This window comes from Gallus gallus, chromosome 17, assembly GCF_016699485.2.
Source record: "Gallus gallus isolate bGalGal1 chromosome 17, bGalGal1.mat.broiler.GRCg7b, whole genome shotgun sequence".
In the NCBI taxonomy this organism is placed as follows: Eukaryota; Metazoa; Chordata; class Aves; order Galliformes; family Phasianidae; genus Gallus; species Gallus gallus.
Genome location: NC_052548.1, coordinates 1,738,205 through 1,758,358, shown reverse-complemented (window position 1 = coordinate 1,758,358; position 20,154 = coordinate 1,738,205). Strand labels below are relative to the sequence as shown.

At 47.4% G+C, this 20,154-nt stretch overlaps 1 protein-coding gene across 7 annotated transcripts in view; it reads left to right on the top strand.

The window, feature by feature from the left end:
- Positions 1 to 20,154, top strand: part of ZNF618 (zinc finger protein 618) — a 145,294-nt gene that overhangs the window by 115,699 nt on the left and 9,441 nt on the right. For all 7 annotated transcript variants that reach the window (XM_015279648.4, XM_040649200.2, XM_040649191.2 and 4 more), the window contains 5 exons: positions 2,997 to 3,185; positions 6,501 to 6,584; positions 7,657 to 7,713; positions 15,024 to 15,101; positions 19,891 to 19,992. In XM_015279648.4, coding sequence (XP_015135134.1) covers positions 2,997 to 3,185; positions 6,501 to 6,584; positions 7,657 to 7,713; positions 15,024 to 15,101; positions 19,891 to 19,992 — 510 coding nt within the window. The remainder of the gene's footprint in view (positions 1 to 2,996; positions 3,186 to 6,500; positions 6,585 to 7,656; positions 7,714 to 15,023; positions 15,102 to 19,890; positions 19,993 to 20,154) is intronic.

Sequence of the window (20,154 nt, the reverse complement as noted above, 5' to 3'; positions counted from 1 at the left end):
AGTTGTTCAAGAACCCATTTTAGAGAGAATGAAGTCTTCCTGTTAACAAGGGACAAGAAAATAAACCAACCTGTTAAGGTAATTATTTTGAAGACTTATTTTCCAGCTGTAGCTTTCAGACACTAGATCTGTTGATAGCTTTGTCTGATAGGTGAAGGAGAGCCAAGCTACCACACTTGTGTAATTGCTAGAGTTTTGTGTAGCCTGCCATCAGGTCACTTCATGGTGACCAGCTAAGCCAAGTGAGTGCCTTGAGATTTCCTGTGGAAGGTTTGTTATTCTTGTCCTTTCTTTATGAATGTTCTCCAGTCTGTTAACAACTTTTGTGAATGACACACACCAGTGTGGGGTCCAGGGAAGGAACAAAAGTTAACATTATCTTCCTGATCCTTTTTATGAGTGCCCTGTTGGTATACCCAAAGGGTTCCTTAGTGATTTTAGCCACAGCATTTCCCTGGGAGCTCCTCTGCAATCATCATGAATATGCACTGCAACCACCACACTCTTTTCTTCTGCTGCCGGGGAGAATTCCTCTATCCTTTAATTCTAATCTGTATCACAGTGCACTCAGTTTACCAAGTGACTGGAGATCATCCAGTGAGACTTAACCTCTATGTTGCTTCTTTTTTCTACTAACTGCCGGATCACTTAAAAACTCCTAATGAAGTTTGGGGTGTTACTCAAGGTCACTGATTAAAAAAAGGGACAAAGAACCAGTTCTTCACTAAGTTTGACACGGTGGAGATTCACAAACACCTGAATGTCCTCTGGTGCCCTTCCTTTCTTCATTGTGTCACCTTCAACTGGGAAAGCGTCTCAGATGCTTTCTGAGAAAGCTGAGGATGTTGTATAGCAGCGATTAGGGGATCTCCACGATGCTGTCTCCAGTCTTGCTGCAGATTTTGAGGCAGGAGGTTTTTGTAACCATTCAGCAATTCAGTGTTTTCATTTGTGGAAATATCTTGAACTTGGCTTTCTCATCAGCCTGAGGCAGTGAGTTCCACAACAAAGACTTCTTAGCACAAATGCAACAGAGGAGTTAAGTGATCATCTCCTCTCATCATTTGTGATCTGGTGAGCTAAAGTAAAACATTTTTCCAGTGAGTTATTAGCATCCTCCAGACTGCTAGTACTAATATTCGTTTCTCCATCTTGCCTCGCTGATTCAAACTCTGTCTCTGCCATGTGTCACATGGAGTAGCCTTCTCTCTGGGGCCTGAATTTGAAACATACAGCTGGAGAGTGAAAGGACTAACGCCAGGTCTCCTGCTGCATCGCGGATTTGCTACCAGACAGTCAGTCTGTTCATTCCTGATACAAGCCACCACATCCTATGTGATTAAGATGGGAGGAGAAGGAATTCATTTTGGAGGCTTTCGTGTTATTCAGACTTCTTCCTTCAGATCTTGCAAAGGAAGCAGTATCTGGACTGCAGAGGATTTGTGAGGACTGTTTGTTCCTGATGCTGGATACTTGGCTGGTTGCTTCTTCTCTCAGTTGGTATAAATTGGGAGATAAACCAACAGTTTGTGAGGCTGGGCCTTGCTAGAAACTAGATGACACATAAGCAGGAAGTTTCCATACCTGACTATATACTTGCTGGCAGTTTGACAGTAAATGGAGAAGAAATGAAGTCCGGGAAGCAAAAGCAAGCGTTCTGCCTGTTCAGCTGGCAAGAGAACAAGCAGAGAAGGAGTATCTTGACCCAAACTATGAGAAAACCTAGTGCAGACTCTCCTGCTGAAGTATGCTAAAACACATACAGGGAATGTTGTCCTGGAGCTCTGTAACGTAAAATGAAGCAAACAAAATGTTTCCTTCAAGTGTCTGTTTGCAAGTTGCTTTGAATATAGACATCATCACTCTGCCATGCTGGTAGGATCAGCTGAGATTTATAATGTCTCATGTGATTTTGGAAATGTGTGCAGTCCCAGGCTGTGACTTCTCTCTTACCCAGGCTGTTGTGCTGCTATGGTGGTGCATGGCTTAGAGCTGCTCAATTTGTTGAAGTGTTCCTGAGTTACAGTACAGGATTAGCAGGTGCTGGTGTTATCCATTCCAGCTGTAGGCATCCCAAATTACCACTCAAGTATAGAAATTGCTGCTAACAAGCTTTGGCTGTGGGTGATATGAACCCTGTTCCTTAGTGATTCTTGGCAGATGGTTGCAGTGGCACTTGGCTTCAGGAGCCATATTCAGATTTCAGTGGAAGAAATCCCTGAGGAATGAAGGCTGTTGTTAGGTTCTTTCTCCATTTTTGTATTTTTTTTAACCCATGGAGCCTAGACAAAGGGCTGTCCTCCCAAAGGTTTTTGGTGTGACTTCTGGCATTGAAAATTCCTGGTGATCCTCACTGTGCATTGCAGAGACTAAAATGTAAGTCACATAAATTCAGAGAGCATATCCCAGTAATACTTGGGATTTCTCCGTATGCCACCAACATTTTGTGTGGAGATGGGGACCAAAAGACCTTTTCTGACTTGCAGGATGAGAACTCTGCCTTGTAATTTATTCCTTTATATTATCTGAGCCAGACAAGGAGTGTAGCTGTGGATCTCTAGGATATATCTAAGGCTCAGGGAACAAAGGTGTAAGCTTCTCCCCATGCAGAGCTCTGACTGGCACATGAGAAACCTGCACTTGAGGTTCAGTCTCTTCCTGACAAAGAAATGGAGCGCAAAGGTGCAGGTACACCTGGCCTGGCCATGCAGTCAAATAGGGCTCCGAGGTGGATGGGGTGATTCCTACTGGAGGAAGAATGGGTTGGTCATGCAGCAGTTAAAGGTGTGGAAGGGAACTAACTGAGCTTCAAGAATTGTCCCCTCGGGTGAGTGGGGAAAACAATTTTGTTACATGGGATCAGTGGATCCACAGATGCTGCAGGTCCCCATGCAAGGGATTCGTGAGCATGGCTGTTAGAAAGAACCCTCCCAGAAGGCACACGAGCTGGGAGCTGACTGACTGTCCACGCACTAGTTCTGAGTGTTCATATCCAGAGTTCTCTCGATCTCCACTCTTCGTGGCAGTGAAGACACAGGGGAGCCAATCCAGCAAAAAAACACCGACTTCAATAAACCGATGTTCCACCCTCCTGCACCGCACCCCTTCCGGTGTCCCACCGACATCCCAATCCCAGATGTTCCGCGCTCCAAATTCTGGATCCCCAGGAAGCAAGGCCATCACAGGTACCAATTGCCTTTCTACCATCAACTCTCTTAACTGCTTAGTGTCCAGCCCTGCCCTGGGTTGGCTTTTGACCCTTCCTGGGCTCAGTCTGCTCCATCCATGGCTGTCCCTGAAAAGTTACTCCAAGCAGCAGCTGAGGGGTTTAGATCCTTTAGCACAATATAAGTAAAAATTTAGATCAGCCATAGGTCTTTACAACCCAGTGGCAAGTGTTTGTTTTTTAAAGCATCACGCTAACCACAAGGTACAAAGAACCCTGTTTCAAATCCTGGTGTCACAAACAGAGGAGAGCTTTCTGACAAGGATTGGCTTTATTAGCAGGTCGGGAATGGGGATTTGGGTTGGGTTGTTTGGTTTTTTTTTTTCAGCTTTATTTGGCTTTTAGTTTTCATTTCTCTCAAGCTGATATTTGCAGGGTTAGGCCTGTGCCTTAGCAAGTGGGATGGAGTACAGGTGTTTTCTCAGTGCTCCGCTCCCCACAGGAACCACTGGGAGATAAGCTGGGCACCAGCAGAAGAAATAATTGGATGGAACCATTGCAGAAGTGTCAGGAAACTCAAGGTAGATCCTGCTGTAGTCCCTGTTCCATCCTTCCAAACAAGATCAAATGTAAAGATAAAATACATAGGATACGAGACAGCATTCATGTGTCCAGACAGCATGGAAGAGCTCAGGTACATCTGTGGGATCCATTGATGCACATTCTGTCCTAGTGCAGAAGAAGGGCTGGTTAATTAGCTCCTTAAGCACCCCTGAAACGTTTGGCATGGACAGATGCAGGGAGGCAGAGATAGGAGAGGCCACAAGATGCTGAACAGGGTAGCTTTTGTTCGATGACATACACATCCACAGCTGCCAGATGTTGTAGTGAGCAACCTGTCTGACAGCATCTGGGTCCCGAAATTCCTTATTGTTACCGTACCTCTTAAGAATGTATTTGATTTGAGTCCTGGTTTGAGGTCTGTCCAGTTCAACCAATTTAGGTGGTCAAGCTGAAGAACGGCTTTCATTTTTATGTAAACTTGTGATGAATTCTTCCAGTCTTGTGTCTCTTTCAGAAGCAGAAAGAGCCTAACTGGGAGTTACCCTGGGTCCAGATTTATCTAAGTAATAACTAGGAGATGATTTATGTAAGCGGACATCTTTTTCCCCCACTTCTCTAACCAAAAAGTATATCAGTACATGGGGTAAAAACTTAGAGCTGTTCTCTTCCTGTATGTGGGAAGGAATCTCATGATGGTTGAGTCTGGTAGGTTGATCTTCAAGAAACGAATACCTGCCTGGGGGTCCGACCATGTCTGTCTGGTGGTGTGTTTTCCATGATGTCTTTCAAGGCAGCTTCTTGTACACATACAGTCTGAGCAGCATACTGGATTTCTGGTACAAATGCATTGACCATTACACCTATCAGGAAGACAGTCTCCAGAAGGGATGCCTTCCAGCTGCAGCAGTTAGAGGCACTCCATGTGGGCCTGGGCAGTACCAGGGATGGCAGACTACCACTCCACTGTTGGGATTTGCAGCCCCTTGGTGGCTTGGCACTCTGCCTTTACAGAGCGCTTTGCTTCATATGCAGACAATTCAGGTACAGAGAGGAGAGAGAGAACTTGTGTCTGCTGCCCTCTCCTGTGCAGGGGAGATACACTAAGTCCAGGGAGATGCATTAAACCAGTTTTTTTTCTTACAGCCAGACATGGCAGAATAAAAAGGGTTGGGGATGAGGACAAAATCACCATGCAAATTTTTTACAAACAATTTTGGAAACCTCCACCTCAATTTCACTTGTGACGTAAGCCAGGATTTGAACCTAGGTCTCTTCAGGGGTAGGTTGGCCAAGTCCCATCTTGTCATGATTTCGTGCTCCCATTGTGCCATCTGGTTTGCTGGTTACATATGGCCTCTCCTTTCTGTTGTTTATCTCTCAAAGGGGACAGACTAGGTAATGTCTCTGGTTCCTTCTTAGCCCTGTTTAATGTGACTCTGTTTAATTGATTTGATTACCAAGTTGTCCTATTCTGCACTTTAGAAAGAATCAGGAGTGTGGTAGATAGAGAGTCTGAGGAGCCTGCTCAGCACTGGAAGGTCCATTAACGATTCAGGAGCCAAAATTCATGGGCTGGAAGCTGCATTTTCAGATCTTTTGTAGCTACATCAGACAGAAGGGCCCTGTGTGGGAGCCCTGCTGAAGCCCAGAGGTACTTGGGGTCTCAGTGTGAGGGACAGCACCACAGGGCTGACTGCTCCAGCTGTCTGCAGCAATACCAAATAATACAACTAACCAAAATCAATTTGCAGCAGTCCCCATCAGTCTTGAATTAATTATTTCTTTTCCCACATGCCCTCCCTGTGCGGTTTGCCCAGCAGAGCCTTGCTCAGCCACATTCAGGTGAACCCACTGGGTGACAGATGAGAAGAGTCTGTGCAGCATAGACCACACACGTTAGTTTGGCAAATTCACCTTTCATGTTGCTGATTTCTGATTGATCCTTTGAGTCACTACAGTAAATACGCTTTCCCAGATATTGCGAACACAGTTGAAGTGAGGCAACACTGCACACTACTTGTATTGTTGAACTTGTGCTGAGGCACACTGGGCTGAGAGGAATGGCTGGCACCTCTAACCCCAAATGTCACCATGCAGCGACATTTTAGGACACTGCACCCCTTCCACTGCAGTTACTGAGAGCAGCCCGGCCCTGTGTGTCAGCAGGGTGCCACAACAGGGCCTGCACAGCCTTAGCAGGGGATGATGTTACTGTTGGGAGGCACAGCAGCGCAGAGGATCCACAGAAGCTTTTCCGGACTCTGGAACAGCCCATGGGTCCTCTCAGCTTGAACATTTTGGGATGCTTAGCATGGGAATGCCTATGACTGGGAAGCATGGGGAGAGCTGGCATGGGGATTCAGGAGGTGACAATGTCATGGTGAGGACCAGAGTTCCATCTGCAGGCCTGGACGCTTGTGCCAGGAGCTGTGAGGGCTGCATGTTGTCCTCAGGAAGGATTAGATAATGATGGGGTTTTTTCTGCAGGAAGGAAAGCCATGACCTTTCTGGTTCACTTAGGACTGGTGTCATAGGCTCCTTGAGAGCCCCTGCAGTCCAGCTCAGCCAGAAGGCAATAAAAGAAACCATCCGATCTGTTATCTCTTCAGTGGCTAGCCCATTTTCCTCCAAAATGAGATGGTATTGGACTTTTTGGCTATATTCAGGGGATGCAGTTACATGGCACAGAGAGAATGTTGTGTGCCTCCTTTCTGTGTAGTCCGATGTCCAGTGTTGACCAGTCACCATCCCTGCTTTGTTCTCCACCCAGCAGAAAGTGCTTTCAGCAGGAGAGTGGAAGGCAAAGCGCAAAACAACTTTGAAGAAACAAACAGCAACTCCCAGAACTCCAGCGGTAAGTGTGTTCACTGCTTCCTGCCATAGCTTCCCATATCCCTCTCCAGAACAGGAATCAGCTGTGATTGGTGATCATATGTGTGGGTAAACTACTTCAAGCTTGCAAGCAGCTGCCCTTCCTGGGATATCGTCCTCTTGTTGCTCCTCTCCAGGTTCATGGTGATGTGGGGATCCTGTTCCCAAGTCGAGTACTAAAGGATCTGGATAGTTTTTTCAGTGGGGAGCAAAGAGGTAGAAAAGGGGAATGTGGATGGAGATAAAGCAGTATTCATTCTTTGTGCTTCAGTGAAGTATTTGTGAAGCAAATCCATTTGCAACAAACAAGAGAGCTCTGAGGACCATCAGTAGAACAGCAGTTTGCATTTTACAGTGATGCTGACTGTGACACTATATTTACACATCACTGTAACTTGTGTCCAGCTGTTCGTGAGTTTGCTATATGGAGGTCACAGTATAAGAGATGTGTAGATGTGGGAGCAGAATTTACCCCATTTCTACAAATTCCTTTGAATTTTAAGGCCAAGTAGTGGTAACTAAACGTAACCACTGGCCTGGGCAATCTCTAAGACAACACCATTTATAGTCTTCTTTACAAGATTTTCATACTGTCTGTGTATCCCTTTGCCCTCAAGTGGAACACTGCCTTTCTCATGCACTCCCTAAATGGAGCTTAACAGACAGACCAGAAGTAATGTAATTTCAGCATCTTGATACAGAGATAAATAAAATGGCAGTAGAAAAGGCTGGCCTCCATCCATTCCCCATGCAAGGGCACCAAAACACGTGGTGTTCACAGTGCTGCTGCATGCAACGCACAGGTAAGGGAAGGGAAGGGATTTCTCCCTGGAGTGGGTTGCACCATGTCTGCTGTGGGGATTTATGTCTCCTCTGAACCAAATGAGGGGGCTCTACAACTGCATACAAAGGGAACAGAGGGGTGTTGGATAACCTGCTCACAGTAGCAGAGTGGGTGGTAGTGAATGGGCAAAAAAGTTGTTTATTTCTAAAATACTGAGTGTTATATTTTGGGATCCGTCCTGTACTAACCCAAGCCTTCACCACAATTACAGCTGTTCATTCGGGGACAGAAAAACCTAAAGAAAAGAGATGTAAGCAGAACCCATCAGGTGAGCTTGTCTCTGTGTTTCAGGTGCTTGTACTTTCCAGCCCTATCCTACTTGAGAAGCAGCAGTCAGGAGAGCTTGGCTGGCCAGGTCTGTTTGCAGTCAGCCAGGGCAGGCTGTCAGATGCGACAGAAGGCAGATGTAGTTCAGTGACTGCCAGGAGTTGTTAGCCTGACTTGCTGCTCTGAAAGTGGCCACTTGCCTCTTGGCAAGTCAGCTCTCCATGCCTTGTCTTCTGTAGGTAGTATGAGTGCTTTGTCTGGAGGGTTCAAAGCCTTTACATGCACATCTTTAAAAGTGAGTGTGCTTTTGGGGCTTCTCACTTCTCTGGGGCCCTCTGAAAACAGCAGCCTTTGTTTTTTTTCCTGTCAAGTAGAATCTGTGTCATTATGGAGGAAAGAAAGAATTATCTTCCTTCCTATCAAATAACTTGTATCTAAATTCAAGAATGGTGTATTGTAAAACCTCCTGTCTGCAGATGTGCTCATGATAAGTTTTTCAGGAGGAGAAAAGAACCTATAGCATGGGAAGAGGTCCAGGAACTGCTGACAAGAAGTACACACAGAGCTACTGAATGGCTGCATTGAATAGTCCAAGAATTTAGTTCTGCCTGAACTGCTCTCAGATACTGACCCACTGTTGCTATGACACATCTCACAGACTCTCCTCACCATCTCCTTGTACCAGCTCAGACCATGCTCATCCTTCTCAGTCTGTTCACTGCAACTCTTAAAGCTCATAGTGAAAAAAAAAAAACAACAAAGACTTGAAATTCTTAAAAATTGTGTGGTTGATTTAATACGATTTGCTCATCTTCTTTCATTGGAAGAATTGTTTCTGCCTGCACCATGGGTATGGTCAGTTTATTTCAGTGGCTCGGTGAGGGAGCTGCTCAGGACTGGTTTGAAGGGATTTGAGCTCTGGTTGGAAGCACTTCTTTTCTGATTTAGGTAGCTGACGTGCTCCCTACAAGCAGACTGGTGCACGGGAATGTATATACTTCTTCCCTTTTCCTCCTTCCTATGTCTTTCCCAATTCCTTTTCCCTAGCCTTGCTTTTCCCTGTGATTCCATCTTTGTGGTGCTTCCTTTGTGTCTCATTCAGTGCTCTTTTCCAGCTCTTCCACCAAACCGACTCCTCTCTTTTATTTCTTTGTGTTCTCAGGAGTTAATCTGGATGTTCTCACTGACACTGTGCACTGGTGAATGGAGGCTGTGGAAAGCTCTGTGGGCATATATGTGCCTGGGTGTCCAAGCAGAGCTCTCCGTAACTTTGTTTTTGAAGATCTGCCATATCATTTTATCCCCATTTGCTTCTTTCCATGGCTGTGTTCTGGTGGCTGGAGCAAACCCCGTGTGGCACAGTGTTCACGTGTATGATGGGAACTGTTGGAGTAGCTCTGGCAATGTTGGCTTGTCTTCTCTTATGCTCCAGCCAGCAGATTTCACACAGGCAGGGTAGCAGCCGGCAATAATGTGCAGAGAATGACAGGATGGACCCTTCCCTCTCCTTCCATCTGCTGCTTATCACCAGCTCTGCTGCTGTAAAGAACAATCCCCAGGTTTGGGAGGTGAATCCATGTGCCCGTCGAGCAGCCTGAGAGCTGCATGGTTTGGCCTTGTTAAATGCTTGATTCTCTGTAACATTTGCTCGTTGTGGATGTTAATTTTGTGACCTGGTGTTACCAAAGAAGGCAGCAGAGTCTTCTGTGGTCACTCAGCCAGATTATGCTGTGTCTCCATCCCAGCTGCAGTACCACATGTCTAGGAGAGAAAGACAGTGAGGGAGAGGACAAGCAGAGCAGGGTCAGCAGCTAACACTATCTAACATAGAGATGGAATCAATGCTGTGGGGAGTCCTAAGTGAGAGTAAGGCAGCTAAAATGGAAAGTGTTGAAATCAAGATGTCTCTTCCCTGTACACAGCCCCACTCCTTGTCATAGTGAATTCAGGTGTGTGGTATCCTTATCTGAGAAACCTGGCATCTTACTGCCCATAAAAGTGCAGCAGGACCAGGTCTGCTTGGCAAAGCCAAGCTTTATGGCTGCATTTGAGTCCATCAATGTAGAAGGGGACCTTTTCCCATCAGGGCACGGTGGAGCCACAGAGTGGATGGAGGACTTTTCAGCTGCTTCCCGCCTCCTGCAAGGGAGGGTTGGAAAGAGGCTCTACAGCTTCTTGTTTTTTGATGAAATCTGTGAGTTCTGAAGTGCTTTTCAAGTGCTGTGTGCTGAAATGAGTTTCCTTGGGCCACCTCTGCAGCACGGCAGCCTCGCAGCGGTCTCCAGTCACGTAGAGCTTGTTGTTATTCACTGCTGAACTGAGCAAGACAATGGCATGGCCTAATTGTGAAAGATGGAACTGGCTTGTTGCAGTGCTGTTAATCATTGGAGACAGTGCAAGGTTGCTTTCAACAAAACACTCCTTGGTGGAGTGTCATTGTGCTGAGACTTGACATACACAGGGTTCTTCTGTACTACATTCACAAGAGGCAAAAAAAATATTTGAAGGCCAGCTTGTGAACTATTCCAGTGATTGTCATCCTGAGTTTGGTATGGAAAAAGCCCCAGAAAAGGGTGAACATGTGTTGTGCTCAATAGGGAAGGCTGCTGCCTTCCTCTCTCCCCTCTCCCAGCAGAGCAGCAGAGCGTTTGGCTGTGGCTGTGCAGCCTGATCCAGCAGTGGCACAGAGTAACCATGGGTGTGTTATGGCCCAGGCTTCTCGGTCCCGACTGTCTCACTTCTTGTCTGACTTCAGAAAACCTTAAGGGCAATGATTTCGGGTTTACATCACAAACCAGCTTTAAACTGTTGCCTTGGACTTTATAGATGATTCTATGGTAGAACAAAGAATTTGTGGTAACACCACCTTTAAGCTAAGAAGGGTGAATGAAACTACAAGGCATCGAGAAGAAATGAACAAAAATGAGGCAAAAAGGAAAAAGTGAAGTTCTTTAGTTCAGATACCTTGAAATACAGCGTTTGAAAGAAATAAAAACCCACTGGAAAATGACAGCATTTGTTGATATCTAAACTTCCTATACCTAAATAAGATTCCTGGGGTATGTTCAATAAGGAACTTGAACAGAAATACTGTGATGGAGAGGAGTGGTGTCTCTCCAGCTTAGCAGCTTTAGTTTAATGGAAAGTGGCAAAAAGGCTCAGTGCAAATGAGCTTTAAACTCAAGATCTGAATCTCTTCTGAAGGTTTGTTTGGTAGTGATGGGTGCCCATGTGATGTCTGCTTGGTTTCTCTCTTGTTGGCCATACATCCTTTTCTACTCTTGGTAGTGCCGCCATCACAGCCCATCTGGTTGGGTTTCCTTTGGTTTGTGTGTGTGCTGAGGAGTCCACACCAGCCCCACAGCCCCAGGCTTCTGTCCCTCAGTGTGGGACAGCCCTGAGTGTGGTGGCATGGCCAGAATGGCACTGGACACTTCTTTCTCCATTTGCAAATCTGAGAAAGAAATGGGAGTTTCGTTGAGAACGTGGGAGTTCATATTGGAAGAGAAGTCAAAGTAGTACCAATACAGAGATCCCATTCTTAGAGCACACTCGGTAGCTCCTCCTTATGTAGCTCTTTCATTGTCAGAAGTGGGTGGTGATGACAGAAGTTGCTTTTGAGAAATTCCCACCTGTTCTTGTGTCTGATGGCATTTCCCTAGGAGGTTAATGCCATTTGTGACCAGAGTATGCAGAGATGCTGGCTCTGTTCTTCACTCTGGCTTAGAAGAGGCACTGACCATTAGCATGGGAAACAGAGTGCTTTGTTAAAGCTGAGCACAAATGGTGCTGTTGCTTTCTGTTGTCCTGCAGGGCCTACTGTCTTGCTCCAGACCCCTCTTCACTGGATCTATATATTTAAAGCACTAATAAACACATCTAATAATAGCCCTGGGGAGAGATGTTGGAAGCTGTGCGGGCAGCAGGGACCATTCCATTTAGCTGAAGAGGCTGAGGAGACTTCAGCAGCTGCTGGTTCTTTGAGGTTTCTGCAAAGGTATTTGCAGACAGCAGTGTCTATGCCATGAGGACGGTGTGATGGAGCGCCTCATCCAGAGGTGGGGAGGGGAATGCCAGCAGCCTGGCGTCACATCTCCTCGGCCCTCTGGAGGTGTGTGAGACTGCTGTGCTGCATACCGGCAGTCGAGGGTTGCGTGATGGTTTTGGTTCATTGGTCAGTGCAAAGTTCTTGCAGGATGTGCTGGTGGCAGTCGGTAGCTTGCAGACCTGTGAGTGCTCCAGCACATTAGGGTGTGGGGTGGTATGCTCTGGGGGTAGAAGTGCCCTCCCCAAGCCCTCCTTACATTCAGCAGCACTTTCTTGCCTGTACCCAGCTCCTGCACCCCCAGGGGGGCTCTGGGAGCTGTGGTGGTAGTGTGAACTGGAGCTGCAGGCACTGAGCTGGCTGAGCACACAGCCAGGACCAGCAGAGACAGCGTGTGCCAGCAGCTGCCTTTGGACTGCCAACAGAGGAGGCTGGAGGGAGGAGAGCCAACGCCGAGGGAACAGAGCACAGTGTCCAGCACTGCTAAGAGCCAGATGGCCCCAGGTGGGAGCCAGGAGCCTGTCTGAGGGACTGCCTGGCTGTCCCTCCTTGGAAACCTCCAGAAGCCACCTGGATGAGGTCCTGCACAGCCTTCTGTCATTGGCGCTGCCTGAGCAGAGGGTTTGGACCAGATGGACCCCAGAGGTCTCCTTTCCAACCTCAGCTGTGCTGTGATTCTCATCAGAAGGGGCTCCTGTTGCTCCTACGGTGACTCCTAGGCCCCTCAGCTGCAGAACAGCAGGAGGAGTTGGTTCCTGAGAAGCAGCAAAGGGCTCAGGGAGACCAGAGATGTTCCCAGCAGTGTGGTATGGGCTGCCTGGGCTATCCTGCTGCAGGTTGGAGGTCTCTGAGCCCTTTCTCAACTAATTATGTGGCTGTTCCTGCTTTGTTTATACACAAGGCTTGTTTTGGCCACCCAAGATGGTCTGGGCTGCTGGGGAGCACACATGTTCCCTGGGCCTTAAAGGAACAGCACAGAGGGGTGACAGCTTTCATTGTACCACCACTGACCAAGCTGAGAGGGAAGGGAAAGATTCACTTGTGGGAGCAGATTGGGCATGGACTGCTCCCATAGGAGGACCTGTGGGTCCCCTGTTCAGCTTAGGGCACCGATGGGGAACACATCCCATCCAGGTGCTGGAAACCTCAGTGTGAGCAGGGATGGGGGGAGCTGGAATTGTGTGTAGGGAAGGGAAAGGCAGGAGTCCTGTGGTGGCAGGGAGGGTGCTCTGCTCCCAGAAAGGGGAAAGGAGCACCAATAGGGTTCAGTTTTGGCAAATTTTCCAGTTCCAAGTGCAAGCAGAAATAAAAGGGAGGGAGAATTTACTTGCTGTGAGTACATGCCCGGGTATGCAGTTCTCTTCCAGTGATGGTTTTTGCTTTCAGATACAGGCCGCCCCTTTCTACTCCCCACCTTCCAGGCCCCCTGCCTCCCTCCCAGCACTGCACAGCCCACCACTGTTCTGATTGCTCCCTGTGCTGTGAGCGGGGGCTCACAAGCTGACATCTTAAAAGGGCAGGGATCAGGAAAACCCTGGGTTCATTACCACGTGAATCCTGAGCATCCCTCCCTCCATCCTGGGAAGAACTTCTGAATTGTGTGATGAATTTCTATTTTATCTCCAGTTCTAACAGTGCATTTTTTTGTTTGTGGCAAACTGGACTTCAGTGGATCTTTGTCGTAGAAAATGTTTCAGCGTTTTGAGAGCAGTAAATGAGTTTTGAAAAGCAGGCAATGGCTTTGTTACCGGAGCTGGCTGCTTGTGTAGGAGGAGGCTTTTGGAAGTAAGATCAACAGCATGTTTCCAGGAATTACAACGAGAGACCTTTTGGAGTGCAGTAAGGATACACTGTGTTGTAGTCCTGTAGTCCACTCAGCTGCCACGTTCCTCCCTTCTCTTCAAAAGCACAGTTTCTGAAGGAGGAAGGCATGGCTCACTGCAGCAAAACCCTGCAGCAGCAGCAGCAGCAAATGCAGGAAGTTAAATAAGGCATTGAGCACAGCTCGGCAGCCGGGGTTGTTCCTTCATTGCAGGGGGCTGTGCATTCTGGGGGAACAGCATGGCAGTGTGTAACCTTACAGCATATAAGTGCAGCTTGTATTGTGGTTCCTTTTGTGTTTTCCCCCTCAGCTCCCTGTTGCCATCTGATAAATTCAGTGTTCTGCTACCTGAGATAGATGTCTTACAGGTGGAGCCCAGTCAGGCTTGTGCTTTCCCATATTCTGGCTCTTTCATTCAGGATGCCAGTGCTTATACTTACACGCATTAGATTTATTTTGTTTCACTGATACAAAGATATGCTTATCCATTCCAAAGTTGATACAGGTTTATGGTATATTGTAGTGATAGATTCTGTGTGTGCCAGGCTTTGTATGAGAAGATGCTCACGTGCTGAATGCTGCATTTGTCCACTCACCTGTTCCAAAATAGAATGGTGGCAGTGTGCTGATTTATCCGGAGGTTTCTAACAGGCTTCAGTGCTAACATGTCTCGGCCCCATAGTTTGGTGTTACATCTGTCAACTAATGCACTCAGCTAATAACTGTTCAAACCAAGCAACTGCAAACGTGCTGCTAGGTTAATTCAGCGGAAGAAATGCATTTTCCCCACACTTATTAGAACAGAACTAACCGTATCTCTCGGCACATGATGGAGCTCTGCCCCCAGCTCTCCCCTGGCTCCAGCTCCTGCTCACAGCTCTGGAACATGGCTCTGCTCTGCACTGGGTTCTGTTCTTCCTGCCCCCAACTCCACTCACCCCATCTGTGTGCAGCCTGCCAGCACTCGCCGTGCCCCAGTCTCACTGCAGTTCTCAGCAGCCACGGAAAAAACGAGTCCACATCCCCAGGTGGCAATTCTCCATGTCCCAGCTTCCTGAGCAGCAAGATTCTGACATCCCAGTGCTCCTTGCCTTACTTAGGGAAGACAGCAGAGCCTGGTATTTCACATAAACAGATGTAAAATGCACTCACTATGCTCTGAGGCTTAAAAAGAGCAAGGATGAGCTCCTCCAGGTGTGAGCTAGCGAGGCCTGGTTGGAGCACAGCTTCTCAGGGCTTTGTGCAACCTGACACACACATGCCCTGCCCTGGAGAGCCATGTGGCCATGCCCCAGCCCTACGGAGCTGCTGTGACAAACACACGGCTGTGGTGATACTCACCATGCCCTCGGGCTGTCCCACTGCTGCACAGACTGAAGTACACACGGGTGCTGCTTCCCCACATACTCTGTGTAATTCTTCTGAACTGATTTTTCCCAAACAGAGCCTTACACCTGTGGAGCTTGTGGAATCCAGTTCCAGTTTTATAACAATCTCCTGGAGCACATGCAGTCCCATGCAGGTAAGCTGGGCACCTCGACTCGCTTAAAGCAGAGAATGACATTCTGCTCTGATGCCTGGTGTTGGCCCTGCTGTGTGTCAGTGGAACTTCATAGAAACACAGAATGTGAGCTTCCCATGCTCACAGTTTCCAAAGCCCCACCTTCAGCAAAAAGAGCCTGGAAGGCTGAAACAGCAGTTGCAGCAGTGTGAGGCTCAGGATGCGTCTGCTTCCTTCCCTAGGATGGGAGGAATTCTGCATTCCAGCACATCCCACAGCTCTTCCCTTTACCCAGAGATACCCAGGGAATGCTGCTTTTGTAAGCGCTGCTCCTACAAAAGAGGAAACCTCCCACAAACAGGGCAGTTCTCATTCAGGCAAAGCAGAATGCTCTCAGGGCAGCAGAGCCCTGCCCCACACAAGTCCCTTTCTCTGCTTATGTCTCGTGGAGTTCTGCAAAGGGCTGAAATGTGCTCTCAGAAGTGTTTGCCATTTCAGCAGTTGTGTTCGTTTCCTTCTCTACAAAAGAAAATTCTGAGGAGTAGTAATTCTGCTACTTTATTTCTAAGCCACCTTTTGTGTTTTCTATCTTGCTACATAAAAGAAGATTTTAGCATTTCAAAGCCAAACCTGTATCAAAGACAGCATTCAGAATATTCAAAAACATAGAAAAGAGGATATTTTTGATATACACAGACTTTTTTTTTTTTCTTTATCTTGATTGAAAATTGAAGTGAATTAATCACGTTTACAGAGAAATTCACCTCTGGCAGACCTGTGCTGTCCAACAGAGCTGCTCTGTTGCAGTACACATTCGGTGCTTCATTTGTGCTCACACTGCAGGTAAGCCCTGAGCAGAGGCAGGGTAGGACAGGTTACTCGAGGAAAAGTGTGTATTCCATTCTGTACCAGCAATCTTAATCAGAGCTTTTATTTTGTTGTATTTTAGTTTTAGTCTTGATTTTAAGGGCAGTGTTCCCGGAGTTCTCCCTATGTGCAGTTCCTCAGGTTCTGTTCCTTTGGCAAATCTTATTGCAGGCTCTGTGTGTTGTTCAGCTGCTGCTGTATTTATCTTTGCAGTACTGTGGGTAGGCTTTCAGGGTGCTTTGTTGTAAGACAGAAGCTGAGCTTTTTGGGTGTTACTTTCTATTAGAGGATGAAGTGGTTGGTGTGCAGTGCCTAGGCGTTGTGCTACTGAGCAGCAGTGCTGTGCTCAGGGCTGGTGCTGCTCTGTGGTGTTGGGGTCTGTTCTTGTCCTTCATCAGTGGCGATTCCTGCTTGCCTCCTGTGCCCTGGCTATCCTCCTTGTTCTGGTCCCTGCTGAGTTATGGTGCTAAATGACACCAAAGAGCTGCAAAGGAGGGACCGAGGCTCAGGTGTGAGGGTGAGAAGGGCAATCCACTGCCATTCTGGGAGCTGTCCACAATGTTGAGCTGATGCTGTCTGCAGCTTCTTCCTCCTCGCTTCCTTACAGAAGATCAGTGGCCTCTGGGCTTTCTCACCTGGGTTGCAAAGGGATCAGGTGTCTGTGATCTGAGTCCCACACAGTGTCACCTACACCGGTGGGTAACCCCCTCTCTCCAGCTCAGTGTTACTGCCATTAAACTCCATTTTCCCCCCTGCTCTGTCTCTTTAAGACACAGTGTTCTGCTTGTTTGTTTCCCTCCAAACGTTTCACACTTACTTAAGCACTTTCTCCAGGCTGTGCCCATACTGTGCCCTGGGAAGCAGCCATCCCTGTGCTGTGTGTGCTCATGCCTCGTCCTCCTGGGGAAGCAGCAGCCTTTCCTCCAGCTCTGTGCGTCTGTACCGCTGGGTATTTGCTACTGTGGGAGAGGGCAAAACAAAGTGAAGGAACATGAGAGCCAGCTTTGGTGGCTGTCTGGTTCTGGAAACTGAATTCAAACAAAGCAGCAATGAAGACGACACGGTGTGGAGTTACTGGTCACAGTTTTCTTACCATGTGGTCTGTTAGAACTTGGGGATTGGCAAATCCAAGAAGCAGCATCAGCACAACATCTCTGCAACCTGGGGAGGCAGAGACCTTACTGGTTAGCAGAACTGGTGGCATAGGATCCCCATACTGGGAACACTGGCATAGTAACCATTTGTATGCCTGTGTTCATGATGTATTTCGTGATGGGTTTGGAGATCCAGTGAGTCCATTGGTGTCAAATGCTCTCTCAACTGATGTGTTTGGGCCCTGCTTGGCTTCCTGTGTCTGATGCAAAGGGCTCATCTCTTCCAGCTGAATGCAGCATGTCCACTGAGCCCCTATTGCAAGTGGTCAAAGGGCAGGGAACGTGTTGCTGGCTGCAAGGAGCCAGTGCAGGGACGTGTTGGCTCCTGAGTCATTCACAGGGCTGAGCCTGGAGGCTAAAAGGTAATAAGGAGAGATTATAGCTCCATAAAGCAGCTACACAATGAGAAGAAGTAATTAGAATGTAAATTGGAAGCTGAAAGGCAGAAATAGAACAGTAGAACATCAGGAGAAGGAATTTGTTCTGTAATTACACTGTACAATATACAGCTTTGACTCCCTTTAGGGTACTTTGTTCAGGTCGAGTGCTACTGTATAATGCCCCTCCTACCATCTAGAGCTGAAAGAATAAAATGACAACTAGGCAGAATCTGGATTAAAGGATTGGAGGCGTGAAGAAACACTGCAGACCCATGATCTGTGTAGTTTGCTGACTGCCTGATAAGGAAGATGAGACCAAAATGTACAAATCTCATTAATGCCACACTGGATGCCAGTGCATATTTACACATTATAAACCCCTTATTACTGTAAAATAGATAAAGAGTTGGGGAGAGTAAATTCAGAGGTTTTCTCCCCCATCCTCCACCCCAAGATAAGGAAGCCTTCACGTTGGTAGACCTGAACAGTGAACAAAGTTAACAGTCAGCATTCCTCATTTTCCTTTGTCTACCCCTCAATGTATGGAGTTGCAGCCACTTGTGACATTGGGTCAGGAGCCATCAGGGTCAGCAAACACTGTGGGAAGAGCGGTGTGTTGTACCTGATTGCTGGCATTCACCTCCTGCTCACTGTGTCTCTACCACACATGCGAGGACCACCTGTGGCTGCAGTGCTGAGCTCAGTGATGCTCCCCAGTCAGCAGCTGCCACAGCACACCCTGAGTGTCCTGGGCACATGCATTCCTTGGGGCAGTCCCATGTTCTGCCCTAGTCAGGCCCTGGTTCTGCCATACTCTGGATTGCTGTTAGGTCTGTGCAGGGCTCATAATAACTGACCATCAGCAAGGTTTGTGAATGCCCAGCAACTGTCATGCAGGACCTGCTTGCAAAGAAGAGGACAGCGAAGTTTCACTGTCTGATTGCTGGTCTCAAGATTCTTGCCAGACTCCCTTCTCTGCTGGGCTGTTGCCACACATAAGGAGAGCACCCTGGCTCTCTCCTGCTTGTTCTGGTGGGCAGCCCGCTGCCCTGCCAGCACCAGGTGAACCTGGTGGCAGAGCAAAGCCCACATCCCTGTGTGTGCTGTAATAAAGCATCCTTCTAATTCATATGCTACCATCTGGAGCACTGGGGCAGGCTTCAGTTCACTGCATGCTGGTTTATGTAGATGACAGGTGTTGCCATCCGAGCTGGTCTTCTTGAATTTGCTTTAAAATCAGTGGAGAAGTCATTGACTCCAGGTGAGTTCAGAGCCTGTCGGATCCCCTCCTGCAGGAGGCTCCTTGTTCTGGGTGAATGGATCATGCTGTAGTCCTGTGTCACACTGTTGAGCCTAAAAGAAGCCCCAAAGGGGTCACCTTGAAGAGAGGCCTGTGTAACAGAGATGTGCAAAATTAAGGTGCGTCCAGCTGTGATAAGTAAAGGATTGGTTTTGTCTTCTTTGTTCTTTTAATTCCATTGTTCTGTTCAGCTTGGTCATCAGTCTGTCCATCTTCCTCCTTCCTTTTCCACCTCTCTTCATTATGCACTTTAATGTAGCATCAGAGACTGTTTCAGAGCACAATTTCATAGTGAAGCATACTAACAACTAGAAGACTCCTTGGGGAGGGCAGTTCTTGGTGCACAGGAAAGGACATAGATATGATATGGAACTTACTGATCTTGTCTGCATTTCCTGGAAAAATCCCTTCAAGCTGGCAGCCAAAATGTTTAGCCAACCATGTAAGAAAATGGGAATGTAACACACAGACCCCCAGGAGATCATCTCTGCAGCCATGGGGAGGAACGGTCACACTCCACAAACTTTTTATTCCTTTTTGTTTCCAGTCTCAGGCAGCAACGAGCAGCCCAAGAGAGTTTGGCATCGCTTTACAGTGGGAAAACAAACATCTATGAGTATTATCATAAGATCCTTAGATACAAAGGGGTTGAACATAGCTTAAGAAACAAAGTAGTTCCAGTAGGGAAAGCAGAAGCCTCTAGCTCTGCAGAAAGACAGACAATGAGACAGAAGGGTAAATGTCTGCTAATCCTGCTTGAAAGCAAGCATATTGCACAGGTCAGGCTGCACAAGGAACATCTATTCTTCCTGGTGTGCAGCTCCAGTTGATTGAGAGACAGTTCTAAAGTTGTTTTTCCAACAGGAAAAACTATTGTCATTACAGCCACAGTTGGGATATGATGGAGTTCACGTCCAAAGTTTTCAAGGTAACTTACAGTACTGTGCCATCTCTGAAAAAAGCTTACTGGCTACAAGCACATAGAAGATTGGTGTCACCTTAGTGAGGGACCCATACGTAAATGCTTAGCAGATGGTTATTGTTTCCCCTTTGTGTTTTAAGCATTAGTACCTTGTGCTTCTAATACCTCCCTGTCTCTCACTCCACAGCTGACAACGAGAACAATATTGCCTCTAGCCAGCCCAGATCACCTCTACCTGTTGTTGAAGAGAAGTGGAAACCACAGCTCCAAAGAAATAACACTAACAACAGTACGTAGCAGTGTTTGCTCTTCCATCCTGGGCTTACCTGTTGTCTTTAAGAGTGGCTGTCAGGTGTGCAGCAGTGACTTGGACACACACAAAGCTCTTGTCTTCCCCTGCCTGCACGTGATTTCATATGTAGTTCATGTACCACCCTGCAGAGCAGAGCAC